The 20,626-nt window shown below is 36.6% G+C and overlaps 1 protein-coding gene across 2 annotated transcripts in view; it reads left to right on the top strand.

Moving 5' to 3' along the window:
• Positions 1 to 18,927, top strand: part of DPH5 (diphthamide biosynthesis 5) — a 43,754-nt gene extending 24,827 nt beyond the window's left edge. For both annotated transcript variants that reach the window (XM_045478446.1, XM_045478447.1), the window contains exons 5-8: positions 7,373 to 7,493; positions 10,259 to 10,298; positions 11,758 to 11,861; positions 14,263 to 18,927. In XM_045478446.1, coding sequence (XP_045334402.1) covers positions 7,373 to 7,493; positions 10,259 to 10,298; positions 11,758 to 11,861; positions 14,263 to 14,468 — 471 coding nt within the window. In that variant the 3' untranslated portion in view covers positions 14,469 to 18,927. The remainder of the gene's footprint in view (positions 1 to 7,372; positions 7,494 to 10,258; positions 10,299 to 11,757; positions 11,862 to 14,262) is intronic.
• The last annotated feature ends 1,699 nt before the right edge of the window (positions 18,928 to 20,626 follow it).

Genomic DNA, 20,626 nt, shown 5'->3' with positions numbered 1-20,626 from the left:
TTGTAGGATTTTGTTTATATGAAATGTCCAGAAAAAGCAAATCTGTAAGATAGAAAGTAGTTATTGGTTGGCTGGGGTTTAGAACAGGTATTACTTATAAATGGACATATGGAATCTGATTGAAGTGATAAAAATTTTCTAAAACTACATGTGGTTGCACAATTCGGTAAGTTTACTAAAAATTGAATGTACATTTGTAATGGGTGAATGTTACGGTATGTGCATTATGTATCAATAAAGTACTTTAAAAAATGAATTATAAGAGGTTTGCTAAATGAACAGTAAGGCAGATACCTTCCCAACACAGGGAACTATACAGTTAAAGAGAGTCATGAAGCACTTTGGAATCTTCGAGGTATTATAGAAATACACAGACACCAATGAATACATACATATGTACCACAGAAACCTTGGTTACCTAGAGATTAATTAACACAAGACTGAGAATATATATGTTGGGTAAAAACTGACTATATATTGAGTAGAACTGGTAAAGAAAAAGTAATAATGGAAAAGGTTGAGTTTAATTGCAGATTAAAAGTTCTTGGTTTTACTTTTGCTCAGGCAGTAATTAAGGAGTCCTCTAACTTCTCTGGATCTCAGGTTTCCTAACTGTAAGGGGATGTGGGGACAGGGAGGAACACCGGACATGATCAGTGGTTTTCAAAGTGTACCAGGATTTATGAAGCTGCTTCAGCAATTCTGCAGAAATTGAAGTACTTGAGACCAAATAGCAATGAATAAATCCCCAGGGAGCCTTGATCTTTAACCCTATTGATGTTTTATTTAAGAATTTATTTGGAAAAAAAGACTTGGCACTAAAAAATATGGAGAATACTAACTGAGATCAATTCTAATGTCCTCTAGATTTAGAAGCCAAAAAACCTGGCCTGTTTTCTAACTTCAGGCAAAGGTTACCTTAACCAAGATACATTAGATGCTCAAATTTTCATTGAGTAAATCTTAGGTTTTTTCCCAATTCATATACTAGTTATAAACATATAAACTTTAAAATCATGTTATTTGAAATTCCTAAGTAACAAATATTTCTAACACTTGTGAAATTTGTATTTTGAGGATTTTTCTAATCAAAGGAAAATCCATTTATTTGTGTAGAGCCAGGCAAGTTGGTTGTATTTAGGCATTCCTGATAATGAAATATCAGGGATTTTTCTCACTACAGAGACGGCAAGAACAGAGTCTTTTTCTTGAATTCTTAAGGTTAAACATTTGGCACCTTAGTCATGCAGAACCAGAATTTTTTTTCATTTACCATTGTCTCTGCTTTAGAAAAAACTGTTTTTAAAAAATATTTGTATTTTTCTTGATGATAAGTGACATATATACTCATAGAAAATTAGGAGAATATAGTAAGTATAAGGAAGAAAATATCTGAAGTCCCACTACCTGGAAGTAACCATAGTTAGTTACTAGTTTGTTATATTTCCTTTCAGTCTTTTTTTTAATGTTCATTTATTTATTTTGAGAGAGAGAGAGAGAGCGAGCGAGCAGGGGAGGGGCAGAGAGAGAGGGAGACAGAGAATCCCAAGCAGGCTCCATCCACCCTATCAGCACAGAGTCCTATGCAGGACTTGATCACATGAATTGTAAGATCATGACCTGAGCCGAAATCGAGAGTCAGACGCTTAACCAGCTGAGCCACCCAGGCGCCCCTCCTTCATTCTTTTTATTCAGTTCTTACCTGGATACATTGACCTGAAGATGACAGGACAAAGAAAGAAGAAATTACAAATTCTGGCACACTTTCTTTATGTGGTATTTATCATTTCTTGTTAGTCATTTGTGTGATAGAATGAATCTTTTTTTTAAAATTTGGTGACTAAGATGGTTTTGAGACATTTTAAAGGACAGATAAATGAGACAGTTCAGTGAAACCAGGTAGCAATGATTTCTGCATAAAAACTGCATTATCAGTTGCAGCTGACTTCAGGGAAAAGATTGTATAATTTTCTCATCATTACGAAATGCTTCCACTTTCTCTGGCTGTTGCATGAGTGACCTTGATTATTGCCATATGTTCCTCTGTTTATATAATACATTTCTACTTTGGAAAATATGTATATTACTTTTAAAAAGTAACAACTCATTTCCTTCCTTTTTTTCATAGCACAAGACTCATTGTGATAATCAGCATTGTTTTGACCTTGTAGTAGTTCTTACTGTTAGTTTTCAAAAGCATTGAATTGATTTCATTGTTGTCCAGGGACTAATGTAGAAATGATAAAGTCTAACCTTGTACAGTGAACACTAAACTAGGTAATAAGGGGATCCACACTCTACACTGCCACGTAACCTTAGAAGAACGCATCTGAGGAAGCTTCCTGTTCTTTCAGTCACTTTGGAATTATTTTGACCACCTGCGGAATCATGGGCATATTAAAAACGTTTTTCTTTCCATTTCCACTGGAACTGTTTTTAGTCAATATTTTAATAGCCATCTTCTCTGCCACTTAATAGTTTTATTTTTAAATTGCAGATATGATTGTACCATTCTTCTACTTGCACAATCCTGATACATCGTCATCCCATACAGAATATTCAGTTACTTTATGTGTTTATGTGTTGGGCACATAAACTTCCTGATTTACTCATCTTCACATCTCCCTTTGTGCTTTATCACAGTGCCAAAACATATAATCAATATGCAACAAATATTTGCTGAGTTGAATTGCTTATTTTTTTACTTATCCTTCCCACCCAGCCCAAGTTGGTTTATTTTTGGAATTATGTACTTTAAATTAAAATTCTTTCATTTAATTCATATGTGGATTCTCTCATTTATGTGTGATAACATAAATTTTATAGCTCTTTTGTCTTCAACTTTATGTATCTTGTATACATTGGGCATGTGCATAATTTTTCTTAGTGTCAGCAAAATCAGTGTTACATAAATGCTAAGCAAAACGCATGTGGAGATTAAAAAAAACAACTCCAAGACCGATATTCTGTATAGAAAACTAGTAACTCTTGATTATGTGGTTTGTGGTGTGTTTTTTGACATCTTTGCTGGCTCAGCTTTCTTTTACCTCACAGATTTAAGTGATCTGATTTAGGATTCATGTTTATATATAAAAGATACATGTGGGGCTTCACAGAGTTGTTTTAAAAATTTTTTTTTAATGTTTATTTTATTTTTGAGAGAGAGAGAGAGAGAGACAGAGCACAAGCGGGGGAAGGGCAGAGAGAGAGGGAGACACAGAATCCGAAGCAGGCTCCAGGTTCCAAGCTGTCAGAACAGAGCCCAACACGGGGCTTGAACTCACAAACCATGAGATCATGACCTGAGCCGAAGTCGGTGCTTAACCAACTGAGCCACCCAGGTGCCCCACAGAGTTCTTAATAGCAAGTTAAATTTTCTGATTTTTCTGTATGTTGAGAAGATATTTTTTAACTTAGAAAATCACAAACTATTTTTTTTGTTTGTTTATTTTGAGGCAGGGGGCAGAAAGAGGGAAAGAGAATCCCAGGCAGGCTTGCAGTGTCAGCGCAGAGCCCAACATGAGGCTGGATTCCATGACCATGAGATCGTGACCCGAGGCAAGAGTTGGACAGTCAACCGACTGAGCCACGCAGGCACCCCAGTCACATTTTTTATTTGAATGTAGAATGACAAAAGTATTAAATCCTAATTATAAAAATGGATTTTACAAAGCATTCTGTGCTTCTGAAAGGAAGGAAACATTGCTGGCAGTGCGATGAGTTAGAAGATTATTAAGGTCATTCAGGCAAGTGGCATTAAGGACTCAAACTAAGGTAGTGATAAAAGAAATGAAGTCAGTTCTAGATATATTATAGAGCTGGCATTGACAGGAATTGGCACATGGCAAAGCTGTCGGGAATTAAGAGATACTTGTTAGAGGCAAGTCGGGCAATAGCTATTTCTAGATAATTGCTTAATACCATGCTAAATATTGCCCAACAGTTCTCACCTCTGTTAAGTTGTTCCTACCATTTTGTTCTTCCCCCAAGATCAAGTTCCCCTATCTTTTCCACCCTTTAAGGTCCAGCCTATATCCTGTCTTCAGGAGTTGTCTTCAGGTGCTTTCCAAGTGGGAGTAATGCTGAACTCCTTCAGTACTGTCTATGTCTCATTTTTTAGAATTATTATTTACTACCTAATATTTATCTTTCTTATGCATCTTCTTGCTTTAACTAGATATTGCTTTATATGTTAATTAGATCATTTTGAGTTTTTATCTTCAACAGATAAAAACACGATCCAATATCAAGTTGGATAAATTGCTTTCTTTATAACTTGCTTCAGATTAAAACAAACAAACAAAAAGACCTGTGTTTATCTACTGTTCTTAGAAAACAGCTCTTTTTATGGTCTCTAAATTTAGATTTGCATCAATACTGTTTTGGGGGAAAATGATCACAGTACAAAGGCTAACGTATAAGACAGTGCTTAGACTTCTGCAGCCTCAGTTCTCGACATTGTTTTACTCCAGTTTCTTTTATGGTTTACTGGTAAGTCCTTGGATTGTGAAACATGGCACTGATCTTTCTGTTCTTTGAGGGACTGACATCTTAAATGGTGAAACTCTTTGCATAATGTTCCAGAACTCATTGAAGAAGTTTGCAGCACAACCATGGGAATGGTTACAGTCTATAAATCAGGGTCCTAGAAAGCAGTGCTTATGTGAGGCTTTCTTTTAATCCCCCAAATTAGACAATTCCAAGAAGCTTTCCTACAGCATGCTGCAGCTAGTGTTTATATGTGACTAGCATCTCAATTCTCTCAGAAATCATCTATCCCATTCTTTCTGAATGAAGAATTTACCTTCATGAGTATATTTCCATGACTCTTAAAATATTGAAGGCCCATTTAGAAAAGTGTTTATATATGGTTGCATACGTAATTTTCTTTAACCTCAATAGTTTTATTTTTTACAGAGTAATAACAATATTTCAAAGTCTGATCAGAGATGCCAAAAACCCCTTTTAGAATGTAAACTGTTGAACTTATCAGAGCTAAATCATAAACTTATTTTCAAATATTTGGTAATATTTTTGAGCTCATTCCAGTAAGGAAAGCAGTTGGATTATAGCAAGACACAGCATTTTAGACCATTTTTATATCATCATTATAAACATATTATTATATCATCAAATCCCTAACATTTATTGTTTTTACTGTGTGCAATGTATTAGGCATTCTACACACTTTATGTCATTTAATCCTTTAAAAAATCACATTATTAGGTTTATAGTTATGCGCATTTTCCCGGGGAGTTTCTCTTGAAAGTCAGGAAGGTTATTTGTCCACGGTGGCCCATCTATTAATGTTTATTTATTTTTGAGAGAGACAGAGACAGAATGTGAGTGGGTCAGGGGCAGAGAGAGAGGGAGACAGAGAATCGGAAGCAGGCTCCAGGCTCTAAGCTGTCAGCACAGAGCCCCATGCGGGGCTCGAACTCATGAGCCGTGAGATCATGACCTGAGCCAAAGTCAGACGCTCAACCGACTGAGCCACCCAGGCACCCCATGGTGGCCCATCTATTAAGAACCAGTGCTGTGACTTCAGAGCTCTTGCCTGCTCTGTGAGATATATGCAAGACTGCATTCTCCATGAGGGCCAGAGCTCGGATTGGCTTCTCACTTTATACCTGTGCATAGCATAATGTGTGGCACGTAGTGGATGATCTAGAATAAATATCTTTTAGATAAATTTGCCTCTCATAGAACAATAACAGCAGAACCCCCACCTCCAGCCCCACCCCAGCAGGGCTAGGCCTATCTCTTGCAGCTTGGGTGAATGTATTCCAGGAATCCCACATTGGAACACATTGGAACTCATCAGCTGGATGCATTTTTCACAGAGAAACATTATATACGTGGCAAGAAGATTCATGACTCTGAATTCCTGCAGTTACATGGCTCTTGCTATACTGATCTGAGAATTTGCCAGGGGATGGCATGGCTTCCATAGATCTTTTTTAGACAGTTTGCAAGTGGACTTTGAGAATAAAGCTCATTGGTAGGTGAGTTGGAAGTTGTGGCCATGTGAGGAACCTGATGAGCTTTCCCTTAAGAACTCAAAGTCACCATTAAGAGTATCAGTTACAGGTTTTAGGCCTCAGTGTACAAAAAGAAAATTTGAGCTTTCCTGGGGTGGAGGGATAGAGGGCCTTGAATGCTCCAGCTTTTCTGTTTCTGTTCTTTCTGCCTCCCCCTTACCTCTTGCAGCAGCTTCTGAAAACTGATTGGAGAACCTCAGGATGATAATCCCTTCTGCAGACCAGTTCTTCATTTGAAAAATGAAAAACCTTGGGCTTAGACAAGTTCAGTACTGTCCTGTGCACAGTTTGTGGCAGAGGACTAGACTTGATTTCCTGTGTCTAGTGCTTTCCAGCTCTTATAAATTGTTTCAAGCACTGTTTCAATTGAATAATTAAATCTTTACCTAACAACTTTAGTTTTATGTTTTACCATGTATTAAGTCTTTGAATTTAATTGTCCTTTGCACAGTGACTAGATAAGAACTAATATTAGCATATTACTTCACGGTTTGAATAACTTTTTACATGTTTACAACCCCATGAACAGGAAGGACAGTATGTTTTTACTATCCCTATTTTAGAGATTTAGAAGGAACAATGTCACACAGCTACCAAGTTGCAGAACTAGGATTCAGAACTGAGTTTTCTTAGCATAAGATGTGGAGTTGGGCTCACTTCAGTGAACTGTGCAGCCAGACTGGAAGCAAGCTGGAACAAAGCAAGCCTCTTGGTTGTGTGATGGCCAACTGGGGTGGGTAGGCCACTTGGGAAAGGAGGAGGTTTGGGCAGACCTTCATTGAATTCTATAGTGAGGAATCAAATCGTGGGTAAAGTAAGGGGGTAGGTTTTAAGAAATAGCTACAGCGAATATACTGTCTGAATTGTCCTGAGCTGCCATGGTGGAAAGGAGCATTTCTTGGACCTCAGTTTGAGTCTTTTTCATTACTCACTAGCTGTGAGACCCTGGGCAGATGAGCTTGATGTTTCTGAGCCTTGGTGGTCTGTAGTGTGAGGATAATAAAATTAACCTAGTGAACAGTCCCTGCTCTGACTGCTCAAACGTCTTTGTTTATTTCCTTCTGGGTTCTGTTTCAGTATTTTTAGCAACTACATAGCTAAATCGTGAACTGGTTACATATGTTGCTATACTGAATGCTGAACTACTAGGAGCACTACTGTAAAGGGCATCAGACACCAGCTGCTGTGGACCAAAGAGAACATGTATTTTGTGAGAGATTTGATCCCCCACTCATCTCAAGTCTGGGTCTCACTTTATGTTTTGGTTGTTAACTTTGAAAGAGTAAGCAGTGAATTGTTCTATCATTAATTAATGTTTTTACTTTTTCTAGTTGTATAAGTTTGGAGAGACGGTTTCTATTGTTTTTTGGACAGACACTTGGAGACCAGAAAGCTTCTTTGACAAAGTAAAGAAGAACAGACAAAACGGCATGCACACGTTATGCTTACTAGGTGAGGGCTTTGGAGTTTCCTTAAAGTCACAATATGGAGTCATCGTATTATTCTCATTTTGATTTTGTGTTCAGGTAAAGCTGTTCTGTGCATAACTAGCTAGAGGTTAAGGAACGACCTGGTCTAGCTGCTCTGTGTGCCACATACTTCCCTTACTCTCAGGGAGATAACGCATTTTCTGCTCCAAATACCACCTGGCTATTCCCTTGTGTATACCGTAATTCGTGCTACTCCCTTCTTATGCCCTCATGAATCCACTCCAGCATTCTATTATCTTACCCGTTTATCCATCAAAACCCTGTTCTTGTCAGTTTACTGCAATTCAGCAGACCTGTATTAAGCATTTATTCTTACCAAGTGCCATCCTTTGTCTTCCTAGAGATGTTTTTGGAATACCACAGTATTGATATCAGAATCACAGAATTACAGATCTGAGAGAGACTCTGGAGATCATGTTATTGAAGCCCATTTTACAGATGAAGTTGAGGCCCAGAGATATTTAATCATTTTCCCACTGTGTCACCCAGTTTATCAGTGGTGGAATTGGTGGAATCCAGATAACCTGTCATTCACAGCTTTTTACTATATCATGCTGTACTTTATGCCCATTGTAGAGTTAGGGTTTTTTGGAATACTAAGGAAGTATTAGACATGTGTCCTGCCCTCAGGGTTTTGAAATTTAGTTGCTATGTACACAAAAGTTTAAAGAACAATTAAGTTCTGTTGTATGAAGAGGCAGGAAGGACAAACCAGAACTTTGGCTCTTGATTTCTCTTTCTAAGAGCTTCCCCCTTTTCTTGGCTTTCCTGGGAAAAGACAAACAAGGCTAAACAATATATCTTCCTTGCTCCATTAACAAAAACAGGAACAAGGTGTGAAGTAGAAGATACGATTTCAAATCCTCAAACCGTACATCTCATCATTTAATCATCTGGAATGCTCATCATTTAAATTAGTATATATTTATTGAATGCCTGCTGTGGTCCAGACCCTGTAGGGATTAGTGAGAATATACCATGTTAGGATACTACAGAGAATTTAAAATTTACTTGAAAAGACCAGATATATATGATGTAATTAAAGATTAACAAAATATAGTAATAACTATATAGATATTTCAAAGAACAAAGAGCTTTTGAGGGGAAGTTAACATAGGCTTTATGAAGGAGTTGGGACTTATGTTACTTCAGGGGTAGTTTAAGATAGGCTGGTGTGTGGGTAATAGTAGAGCCACATGAGTAAATTGACTCAGTAGACTTTTATGGAATATCTATTGGGTACTTTGCATTATGCAGGGTGCTGGCACTAAAGTGAAAAGGAGACGCTTACCTTTAGCAAGTAGAAGTAGAAAGGAATAATTCTGGCCTGTGTGAAGACAAGGGAGAAGTATTAAGACTGGTCTGGCTTGATATTAATATTTCATAATGTAGTCTGATGTTCGATCAAAAAGCGTTTGCCTGTAAAAATTCTCCCCAGCCCTCTTCATACTTAAAACAAGGTTCTATAGAGCAGATCATTTAAAAAGTTAAAATACTAAAAACTCACAACATTTCAGAACCTCAAGGTGAATGAACTAAATGAATGTGTTGAATTTTTAAAAATCTTGCAGGTACCATATAAAGGAAGTCTAAGTCTGTTAATTGTATTGCAGGCCATTTTCAATAACTGATATGCATTTTTTCTTATATGTGCTAGACAAGTGGAAAAATTAAATAATGATATTTCGGACCTGAAAGGTACATTTCACCACTGGTTCCAAGAACATTTACAAATACTTACAAGGGCTTAACCTCTGCTGTATTTTCCTAGGAAACTCTTTAGTCTCCTTCATAAGAAAAACTTTGATAATCACTTAGGAAAGCTGTAGAAATCCAACAAAAAGACCCTTCAGTTGCAGTGTATTTATTTTTGCAAAAGCAGACTTTGGCTGAACCATTTGTTTTTAGCATGTAGAACAGGAAGCAGCTGTTGCTCTTGCTGTTGTATACTGAGTTCCTGTGAGGATGTGGAGTGATTGTGCTTTTTTACCTTTTACCAAACTGTGTGGCTGAGCATCAGTGATTAAGAAGTAAAAAGAATCAAGGATTTGTGACACTTGCATTTCAGGCTTCATGAGAGCAGAGATTATGTGTGTTCTGGCCTCTGTGGTAGCCCCATACCTGGCAGTCAGTGCTTGGGAAAGCGCTGTTTATGAATATTGGGTATTAAAGGGTTTATTTATAAGTTATTAGACATGTCTTAACCATTCACAAGAGAGCAAAGGTTTCTTTTCAAAATGTGGTGAAAGTTTTCTTCTGTTACATTACATGCATTAAAGCTTACGTTCTAGTGCCTGAAAAATAGGTTAAGAATAGGAACATAAGAAGACTTATCAGTTGGGTCTATGCACTTACCAGCTAGTAGAAATGAACACAAAGATTTGGATTAGCTGTTAGGTAGTGTATATGCCAATATTTATCTAACTCTTTCCTGTGTCTTCTTTTCCAAGAGGAAATTAGATCCTTTCAGGATGGTCTTAGGGCCAACCTCATGTTTGTTTTCTAACTAATGACCTTTACACACCACAAGCTTCCATTCTTCTGTATATTTCTATAAAAAAGGTAGATGGATACAAGTGTGGCGGGAGAATGACATGAGCTCTGAAATTAATATTTTGGAGACTTGACAAAAACGCTTCCCCCAAATTTAAATGACTGTACCGTTTGACACACAGGGTTTTGGATAAAGTAGTTAATTAAAAGAGAACTATTTTTCACTTCCTACAGACATCAAAGTAAAGGAGCAGTCTTTGGAAAATCTAATCAAGTAAGTTCTTATTCTGAGAATGCTTATGTCTGTTTCTAATTCCTTATACAATAAATTCTACTTAAAGGACATGGGTTCTAAAGATTGTTGAAAATTAGCTTTCCTTAACTGGTAAAAATTAATCACCTCATCTTATGACGTGAAAAGCAGTGTGATGGAGTGGAAACAGCAATAGATCTCATGGATTCAGGACCACGACAGTGGTTGACACCTAATAGGCACTCTGTAAATATCTGTGGTGTGAATTAATGAATTGGTGGTCAGAAGAAGACGTGGATTTGAGTCCTGAGTCTGCCTCTGGTTATGTGCTCTTAGGCAAGCTACTTTGGTTTCTGAGTCTGCTTTGCCTCCTATGTGTGATGAGTGCTAAAATCCTTTTTTTGCTTATCGAGGCAATGTGCAGTACAGTAGCTACTATATATATATATATATATAACTACATATAATTAATGAGCGCTTGAAAAATGGCTAATGTAATTGAGGAACTGCCTTTATAATTTAATTTTAATTAATAAAAATACTCAACTTAGTTATTAGAAAAGTATATTTGGAGTAACTTCACTGTGTAAATCTTTTGCAACCATGAATTTTATGAAATTTAAATACAGATTAAGTATTTCCAATGAAAATTTAACACTTGAATTAATGCTATAAGTATGAAATAACAGATGTCAAAAACTTAGTACAAAAATAATCTCTTTAATACTTTTTATAGGAGTAAATGTTGAAATACAACATTGTGGATATAGTGGGTAAAATAGTATTGTTAAAATTAATTTTGCCTTCTTTTTTTACTTTTGTTAATATGACTACTAGAAAATTTAAAACTGTGGTTTGCATCATATTTCTCTTGGACAGTGCTGACTTTGAGAATTTTTTGGGGAGTCAGTAAGATAATCTGTATGAACCGTTTTGTAAGCTATGAAAACAGTATTTTTATTATGATCATGGGCAGATGTGGTAGGCTTTGAGGTATCAGAAGTAAACATATCTAACCCTCCAAGATTTTTAGATATTTACCACTTTAGTTTACTTTTCTTAGAGGAAGAAGTGAAAAGAGGAATATGTGGTTTAAACATGGTAATAAAATTGAACATGATAGAACCTGGTTAAGCCAGGATCTAGAACAAATTGCTGCTTAATTTGAACTGTTTTTGCCTGGGTTATCACTTTAAATAAAAGTAACTTTGATTTAGACATTTATCATTAAGTTGTTGGACTTTTATTTCTGCCAGCATTTCGGGGAGATCAGAGGACACTTGAAGTAGAACAATGAAAAAAGCTTAAACTTAAACAATTATGGTATTCATGTTTTAGTGTATACTTAAATGGGTAATGTGTGAATGCTTCAAACCATGTAGACTGTGGTACCTGAGGATTCCTGGGGGAATAACTGCATTAAAAATGTGTTATGTAATTTCATGGCTGAGGACAGTGGCATCTAGTTTTATATTTACAGGGGAAGGAAGATCTATGAACCTCCTCGGTATATGAGTGTAAACCAAGCAGCCCGGCAGCTTCTGGAGATTGTTCAGAATCAACGAGTACGAGGAAAAGAGCCAGGTACTCAAGGCCCTAAAAGGGTTCTCATGTTTCCCCACTGCTGTACTGAGATGTGCACATGGTATAACTTCACACACACCCCCCACTTCTGAAGTGAGGTTCGGTGTGCTTGCATAATACTTTTTCTTGTTTTTTTTTTTTTTTTTTTTTTTCAGTTTTCACTTAAATTTCATAGGCTAAAAGTAGTACTGAAGGAAAAATAATGGAGTTCTTCCTAGGAACATTAATACCATTCAAGAAAGTGAGGATTTTTCACAAGTTAACAGTAAATCAGGTTTAATGTAAACATGTTAATAAATACATAGGTAAAATGCAGAACTTCCTTTTTAGCCTAAATTTATGGTAAGATCTATCCTGCAAAAATATACTTATTCTGCTTTTTCTCTTTGTTCTCACTGAGACTGGGGGTAGTTTTCCTCAGGATAAAAACAAGAGAATTTATCCTTATATTCATAATATCTAGACACAGTACGTGGTATATAATAAAATGTTTGTCATCAGTAAATCTTTATTGAGAGATTCTTTTTTTTTTAATGTTTATTTTTACTTTGTGTGTGTGTGTGTGTGTGAGAGAGAGAGAGGCAGAGTGAGAACTGGGGAGGGACAGAGAGAAGGAGAGACACAGAATCTGAATCAGGCTCCAGGCTCTGAGCTGTCAGCACAGAGCCCGATGAGGGGCTCAAACTGAACAGACCGCAAGATCACGACCTGAGCCAAAGTCAGACCCTTCACAGACTGAGCCACCCAGGTGCTCCATTTATTGAGAGGTTTTTAAAAGAACTTGTCATTATATTCTGTTGTAAGTTGCTGACTGCCTTTGAGCACCAATCTCTTGATAGAAAAAATACATGAAGAGATTCTTGAATGACTGTTGCTTATTTTTTTTCTCATTAGTAGGTCTCATTAAAGTTATGAAACAAATAATTTGCAAGGGTATTCCATATCCATAATTTTGTACACTTAAGCCTAAACTTGCATGCCTGCTTGTCCTTGTAGATATCATTGTCCCATTTTTTAAACATGTATTTCTTTATTTTAAGAGAGAGTGAGTGAGCAGGGGAGGGGCAGAGAGAGAACGAGACAGAGAATCCCAAGCAGGCTTTGCACTGCCAGCTTGGAGCCCACCTTGGGGCTCGAACTCACAAACCATGAGAACATGCCCTGAACCGAAATCCAGAGTCAGACACTTAACCACCTGAGCCACCCAGGTGCCCCTCATTTGCCCCATTTCGATCATTGTTCAATCAAGACAGCTTTCCCAACTAAACAAAATCATGAAAAGGTCAGCACTTAAAAACATAAGTAATGTCATTATGCCCATTATTTGTTAAGGGCTCTGTAGTTTATTAAATACTTTCATGTCTGTTATCTCATCCCTTACAACTGCCATTTAAGAAAGATAGTATTATGTTTTGAAAAATGAAAAGAAAACTGAAGTTTGACATAGGTGATTATGTGGCCAAGCAAAAATTCAAATCTGTGTATTTATCTCATACTCCTCTTGTTTTTCTAGTATACCTTGGTCACTGGGAACATATATCAAGCAATTTATTAAAAATATAGGCAGGTTTGGAGCATCTGGGTGACTCAGTCGGTTAAGTGTCTGACTCTTGATTCAGCTCAGGTCATGATCTCATGTTTCTTGAGATCAAGCCATGTCAGGCTCCACATTAAGCATAGAGCCTGCTTGGGATTTTCTCTCTCTCTCTCTCTCTCTCTCTGTCTCTCTGCCCCTCTCCCAATCTCACTCTCTCTCTCAAAATAAATAAACTTTAAATATTCATAAGTGCCTTAAAAAATATATATATATATATATTTGGGCAGATAATAAACATTGTTCACTCAGAAGCTGTATAAAGACAAATGCTGGGGCACCTGGGTGCTTAGTTTGTTAAACGTCTGACTTCAGCTCGGGTCATGATCTCACGGTTCATGAGTTCGAGCCCTGCATCAGGCTCTGCGCTAACAGAGCAGAGCCTGCCAGAGATTCTTGTCTCCCTCTGTCTCTGTCCCTCCCCTGCTCATGTGTACATGTTCTTTCTCTCCTCTCAAAATAAATAAACATTAAAAACAAAATAAAGACAAATGCTAATCAGTTGTAAAGAGTATGGATATAGGCAATTGTTTATCAAATCCTGAAAACTTAAACTAGGGCAAGCCTTTGGAATTCCAAAAGGATAAAGTTAGGAAGAACTGCTTTATATGTCAGGTAGTGCATATAATTTAGAAAAGCCTTAGGTAAATCAATAGATAATTGGTCTGTAATATGTGACTAAAGAGATTTAAGATATTCAGGGCTTCTTTAAATGTACTTTTGGTACTAATGTTCATTTTAATGTTGGACAGGATAATGCAATTGCTGATTTGAATGGCAGTATCTTTTTCTTCTTCTTCTTAATAGCAGTCACCGAGAAGACACTCTGTGTTGGCTTAGCCAGGGTTGGAGCTGAGGACCAGAAAATTGCAGCAGGCACTTTGCAGCAAATGTGTACTGTGGACTTGGGAGGACCGTTACACTCTTTAATTATCACAGGAGACAACATGCATCCATTGGAGATGGAGATGCTAAGTCTGTTTTCCATACCAGAAAATAGCGCAGAATCCTAAAGCATTGATGGAATGGAAGCATAGACATTTTCTATTGTTAGATGTTAGTTTCAGTCATATCTGCACATACCCGTATTTGTATAATGAACAGTTCTTTTGGTGTACCTAATAATTATAAAACAAGTGACCAAGAAGAAAGATCTTGACTCAATAATACTTAGTTTCCTGTGGCAGTGAGTTTTTTCCTTATGACATCATCATCTGTTGCTGCTATTTTGGTGATTTTTGAGGATGTACACACATGGAGCAGACCAAGCCTGAAAACTTGTGGGCAGATATTCATATTGTTATTTAAAAGCAGTTTTTACTTACGAAATGAGTTTATACAATGTGGAACTTTCTTCTTTTTTAAAAGTCAGCTGTGCTGACCACAAGATGAATTGTCCTGACAGTAGTTGGTATTAGTGCTTTAAGCAGAGGTGGGAAGAGTAGGTACCACCCAACCGTCCTCTTACTTAAAGCTCAGCTGAGTACATGCCACAAAATGACATCTTTCTGAATTGCCTTGTCTTGTTTAGCTGACACTCTAATTATGTGGTTCATATTCTGCTGTATTTTGGAGGTTATATAATTGTTGAATTATAAATGTTCAGCCAGCCATGGACAGTTGCTGTTTGGTTTTAAATAGCATCTTTCACATCCAAGTGGACAAATGGAAAACTTAATGACTATAAAATATGGCTTTAAAAAATTTAAGTTTGAAGACATTGGGTTAGGCAAGATTTGTCATATCACTTAACTCAGTAATATGCCACCGTATGTATGTAAGTAGTCACATTCTTTTTCCTAGTTATAAACAGCTCTGCATTTATAATATTTCATGACTACTGTAGAGTCTTGTACTTTTTGTTCATAACAAAAATAGCTTTGCTAGATGCTAGTTTGGTTGGTCTAACTCTAAATATTTCCATGGCTTAATCAACCATAGCTTAAATTTTGTTAAATTCATTGGAAGTTGAACATATACTTCCCTACTTCCTGGGAGCATTAATTAACAAGAGATTATTCTGACTTATTTCATTTGAGATAAAAGGTATTTTAAATATATATGAAATATTCTGTTTTTAATCTGTTACATAAAAAGGGAGAGAGCCAAGGACATTTAAGTACCAGTTCTGTGTTGTTTTCTTCTGAGGCATTAAAGCAAGCATTGAAGAATTATGTAAGGAAGGACTTCTGGCTTTGGTAATGGTGGAATAGCTTGTAATGTACAAGCCCTCCCAATTATAAACTCTGGGAAAAACATAACTGTCTGAAGACACTGGGGAATGACCAAAAGCAGGCTGAGAACTATACTTATATATAGCTTTTTCCCTCAGGCCATTCCCCAGTCTGTCTGGTAAGGGATGGCTAGAATTCAAGAGAAGGCTAGAATTCAAGAGTCTTATTGGCTTGAGGTGTCAGAGAAATTGGGGGCTGCTAGAGGAGCTGTAAAGTGAGGAGGAAATTCTAGAAATGGAGATGGCACTGAAGGAGGAGCCAGCCTTACAGTCTGTATACGAATCTCCTCTTAATTCTTTGGCTAACTGCTGAATTATGCTTTGTACAGGGGAAGACTCCATGAACCTGGTGGAAAGCCATAGCCTGAAGGCTGAAAAATCTGAGCAAAGTTTGTTGCTTTGTATTGCAAGGGAAAACAGTTTTGAGTTTGAATCCCGTCAAGTTAGAAGGCTTGGTAAGCACTTTAGGCTTTCTGTCTAATCTCTAGAATGGCTGTGTATTAGAAGAGACCATGCCCAGGACTAAGGATTTGCCTGAAACTAAAGACAAAACCTTTAACATAATGTAAAATCAATCCTCCATGAAATCAAGGTGATTAGTCCATAATTTAACTGCCTGCTGGAACAAATCTTAACACTTGTAGGGCATGATAACAAATTGAGTCTCTTTAGCATATCAACAGTGACTAGGAACAATAGTTGTAATGAATGTATATAGATGAGTGCTGTCAGAGAAATGGAAGCAAAAACCCAAATGGTTGGACCTAACAGCAGAGTGCAGATGACAGGTGGATAGAAATTGTCCTGATGAATAAAGGCTAAAAAATAACTGGAAAGAAGAAAACAGCACAGTGCTTCAAAGTCATGGGGGGCAGTATTCAGCAGTCCAATGCATATGTAATTGAATTCCCAGAAGGAGAAGAGAGAGAAAATAGGGCAGAAAAATTATGAGTAGGTTAAGATCAAAATTTTCCCAAGTTTGGTGAAACTATCAGTACATAGATCCAGTAAGCTCAGTGAACTCCAAACAAAATAAATGTAAAGAAAACAAGACCTAACACATCATAGCTAAAACTGATGAGAACCAAAGATAAGAGAAAAATCTTAAAAGCAACCAAGAGTGGTAGTCGGGAACCCACTACACACAGGGGAGCAATAAATGTTGGGCTGCTTCACCTCAGAAACCGTGGAGGTCATGAGACAAAAGAAGAACATCTGTAAAGTACTGAAATTAAAAAGTAAAACCAAACCAAATCTTATCAGTCCAGAGTGGCAGAGTTCTTACATTTTATTTAAAGCAGCGGAATACTAATTGTAGACTGATCAGGTCTATGTAGGTTATGTATTGAAATCTTTTGGCAACTGCAATAAAGAAGAAAGGCAGAAGTAAAAAAAAAAAAAATTAGAGGAATTAAAATTGAATACTGAAAGATATATGATTCATCAAAAAAAAAAAAGGCAAGAAAGGAGGAAATATAGGTACAAAATATATAGGACAAATAGAAAAATAGCAAAATGATAGACCTAAATTTAACCAAATCAGTAATTACTTAAATGTAAACCAAACACTCCAATGAAAAGAACTAGATTTTTTTAAAGGTCCAACTATATGTTGTCTATAAGAGAGTTAAACTTTAAGTGTAAAGACACAAGATGAAAGTAAAAGAATGGGGGAAAAACAGACTATACAAACAGAAAACAAAAGAAAACAAGTGGCTGTATTAATAGAGATAAAATAGACTTCAAAAGGAGTATAATGGAGATAAAAAAGGACTTTTCATAAAGAAAGGATAGTTCATCAAGAAGACAAAATCCTAAAGGTATATTCCTTGAATACCAGCTTTAAGATACATGAGGCAGAAACTAACAAAAGGGAGATACAGCCATATCTACAATCAGAGTTGAGGATTTTAACAACCTCTTGGCAACTGATAGGCAAAACATTAGCAAAAATACTGACAGTTTGAACAAAAACCATTTGCACCCAACTGATACTGAAAGATCACTACACCCAATAGTGGTAGAATAGACCTTATTTTCAAGCATGTATGAAACATTCAGCAAAGTAGACCATATGCTTGGCTATTAAATTAAAAGTCACCAGGGGCACCTGGGTGGCTCAGTCGGTTGAGCGTCCAACTTCGGCCCAGGTCACGATCTCACAGTCTGTGAGTTCGAGCCCCGCGTCAGGCTCTGTGCTGACAGCTCAGAGCCTGGAGCCTGCCTGGGATTCTGTGTCTCCCTCTCTCTCTGCCCCTCCCCCATTCACACTCTTATGTTTCTCAAAAACAAACATTAAGAAAAAATTTTTTTAAATCACTATCACTAACAAAAAGATGTCTAGAAAAGTCCCAAATATTTGGAAATAACATTTATTTTAACTGAATAAAAACAATATTAAATATGAAAATTTGTGGGATGCAGGTAAAGCAGTTCTTAGAAATTATAGCTTTGGAAATCTATATTAGAAGACAAGTTTTAAAATCAATGATATGTTTCCATCTTAGCTAGAAAAAAAAGTGTATAAAAACTAAGTAGAGGAAAGGAAATACTGAACATCACGGCAGAAATCAGTGAAATAGAAAATGGTCAAACAATAAAATTAACAAAGCCAATGGAATGTCAAAGATTTTGAAGGCTAACAACAGTAAAAGTTGCAAGGATATGGAGTAACTGAAATTTTCCTGCTGTTGGGAAGAATATAAATGGGCATAACTACTTTGGAAAGTAGTTTTCAGTTTCTTATAAATTAAAGCCATGAACTAGTAAAATCAGTTCTAGGTATTTACCCAAAAGAAATGAAAACATTGACAAAACAATTGCATAAGAATGCTTTTAACTTTATATATTTATTCGCTTATAGCCCCAAACTGGAACCAAGCCATGTGTCCAGTAGGAGAATAGATTTTAAAATTTGCTGTATTTTACAATGGAATATTAATTAACAATAAAAAAGAATGAACCACTGACTTCTACAACATGAATTAATTTTAAAAACATGTTAGCAACAGGGAAAAGTAGTCACAAGAAAATAGTATTTGCCCATGGAGAGAATGAAGATTGGCTGGCTGGGGATAATAGGGAACCTGAGGTAATGGAAATATTCTGTATCTTGATTGGGTGTTGGTTGTATGGGTATAAACATTTACCAAAATTCATTCAAATATATACATTTAGGATCTGTGCATTTTTCTGTATTAGGATTGCCAGATCAAATAAAATAATCCAGTTAAATTGAATTTCAGATAAACGTGTGTGTGGGTGTGTGTGTGTGTGTACATACACAGAGGTGTATATATATATATTCAGAACAAGTATGTCCCATTCCGTATTTGGGACACATTTATACTACAAATGATTATTTGAAGTGAAATGTTACTGGGATCCTTTATTTATTTATTTATTTATTTATTTATTTATTTATTTTGCTAAATCTGGTGACACTATTCTGTATGTAATTTCACCTCAATTTAAATGAAATTGTAAAATGAAAAATGTGTATTATTCATCAGCGGAAAAAGGAACAATACTATTTTTGGTCTGTCATGAAATCCCAGTGTTTGGTAGTTAAATTAGAAACACCTGAACACTACATTCATTTGTTTGTTTAGTTTTTAGCTCTTTAAATTCTCAGTGAATCCACCCTTATAATCTAGACACAAAAGTTTCATCACCAAAAAAACTTCTTCCCACTATACCTATATATTCATGCCTCTACCCACCCACTTCTTACCAATAATAGATATAGATATAGATATATGCACATACATACATACGAATGTTAAAACATTCATATTTAGGTTTTTATGTGACATGAGTTTTAATTTTTCTGGAGTTAGATAGGAGTGGGATTCCTGGTCATATGGTAGATGCACATTTAATTTCACAAAAATCTTCGAAAACGATTTGCAGAGTAGCTCTATCATTTTGCATTCCCACCAGTATTATGAAAGAGTTCCTGTTGCTCTGTATCTTTGCCAGCATTTCTTACTGGCAATATTTTCTATTTTAGCTATTCTGGTAAGTGTGTTGTGGTATGTCATCATAGTTGTGTTTTTTTTTTTTTGTTTTGTTTTGTTTTGTTAATATATGAAGTTTATTGTCAAATTGGTTTCCATACAACACCCAGTGCTCATCCCAAAAGGTGCCCTCCTCAATACCCATCACCCACTCTCCCCTCCCTCCCACCCCCCATTAACCCTCAGTTTGTTCTCAGTTTTTATTTATTTATTTATTTTTATTTATTTATTTATTTTTTTTCAACGTTTATTTATTTTTGGGACAGAGAGAGACAGAGCATGAACGGGGGAGGGGCAGAGAGAGACGGAGACACAGAATCGGAAACAGGCTCCAGGCTCTGAGCCATCAGCCCAGAGCCCGACGCGGGGCTCGAACTCACGGACCGCGAGATCGTGACCTGGCTGAAGTCGGACGCTCAACCGACTGCGCCACCCAGGCGCCCCTGTTCTCAGTTTTTAAGAGTCTCTTATGCTTTGGCTCTCTTCCACTCTAACCTCTTTTTTTTTTTCCTTCCCCTCCCCCATGGGTTCCTGTTAAGTTTCTCAGGATCCACATAAGAGTGAAACCATAGGGTATCTGTCTTTCTCTGTATGGCTTATTTCACTTAGCATAACACTCTCCAGTTCCGTCCACGTTGCTACAAAGGGCCATATTTCATTCTTTCTCACTGCCACGTAGTACTCCATTGTGTATATAAACCACAATTTCTTTATCCGTTCATCAGTTGATGGACATTTAGGCTCTTTCCATAATTTGGCTATTGTTGAGAGTGCTGCTATAAACATTGGCGTACAAGTGCCCCTATGCATCAGTACTCTTGTATCCCTTGGGTAAATTCCTAGCAACTACTGGGAAGAGGAAACAACCAACAAAACTAAAAGGCAACCAACGGAATGGGAAAAGATATTTGCAAATGAC

The sequence above is a fragment of the Leopardus geoffroyi genome, chromosome C1 (genome assembly GCF_018350155.1).
Source record: "Leopardus geoffroyi isolate Oge1 chromosome C1, O.geoffroyi_Oge1_pat1.0, whole genome shotgun sequence".
Lineage (NCBI taxonomy): Eukaryota > Metazoa > Chordata > Mammalia > Carnivora > Felidae > Leopardus > Leopardus geoffroyi.
The sequence above is the reverse complement of the archived record's forward strand: the minus strand, read 5'-3'. Positions and strand labels throughout refer to the sequence as shown.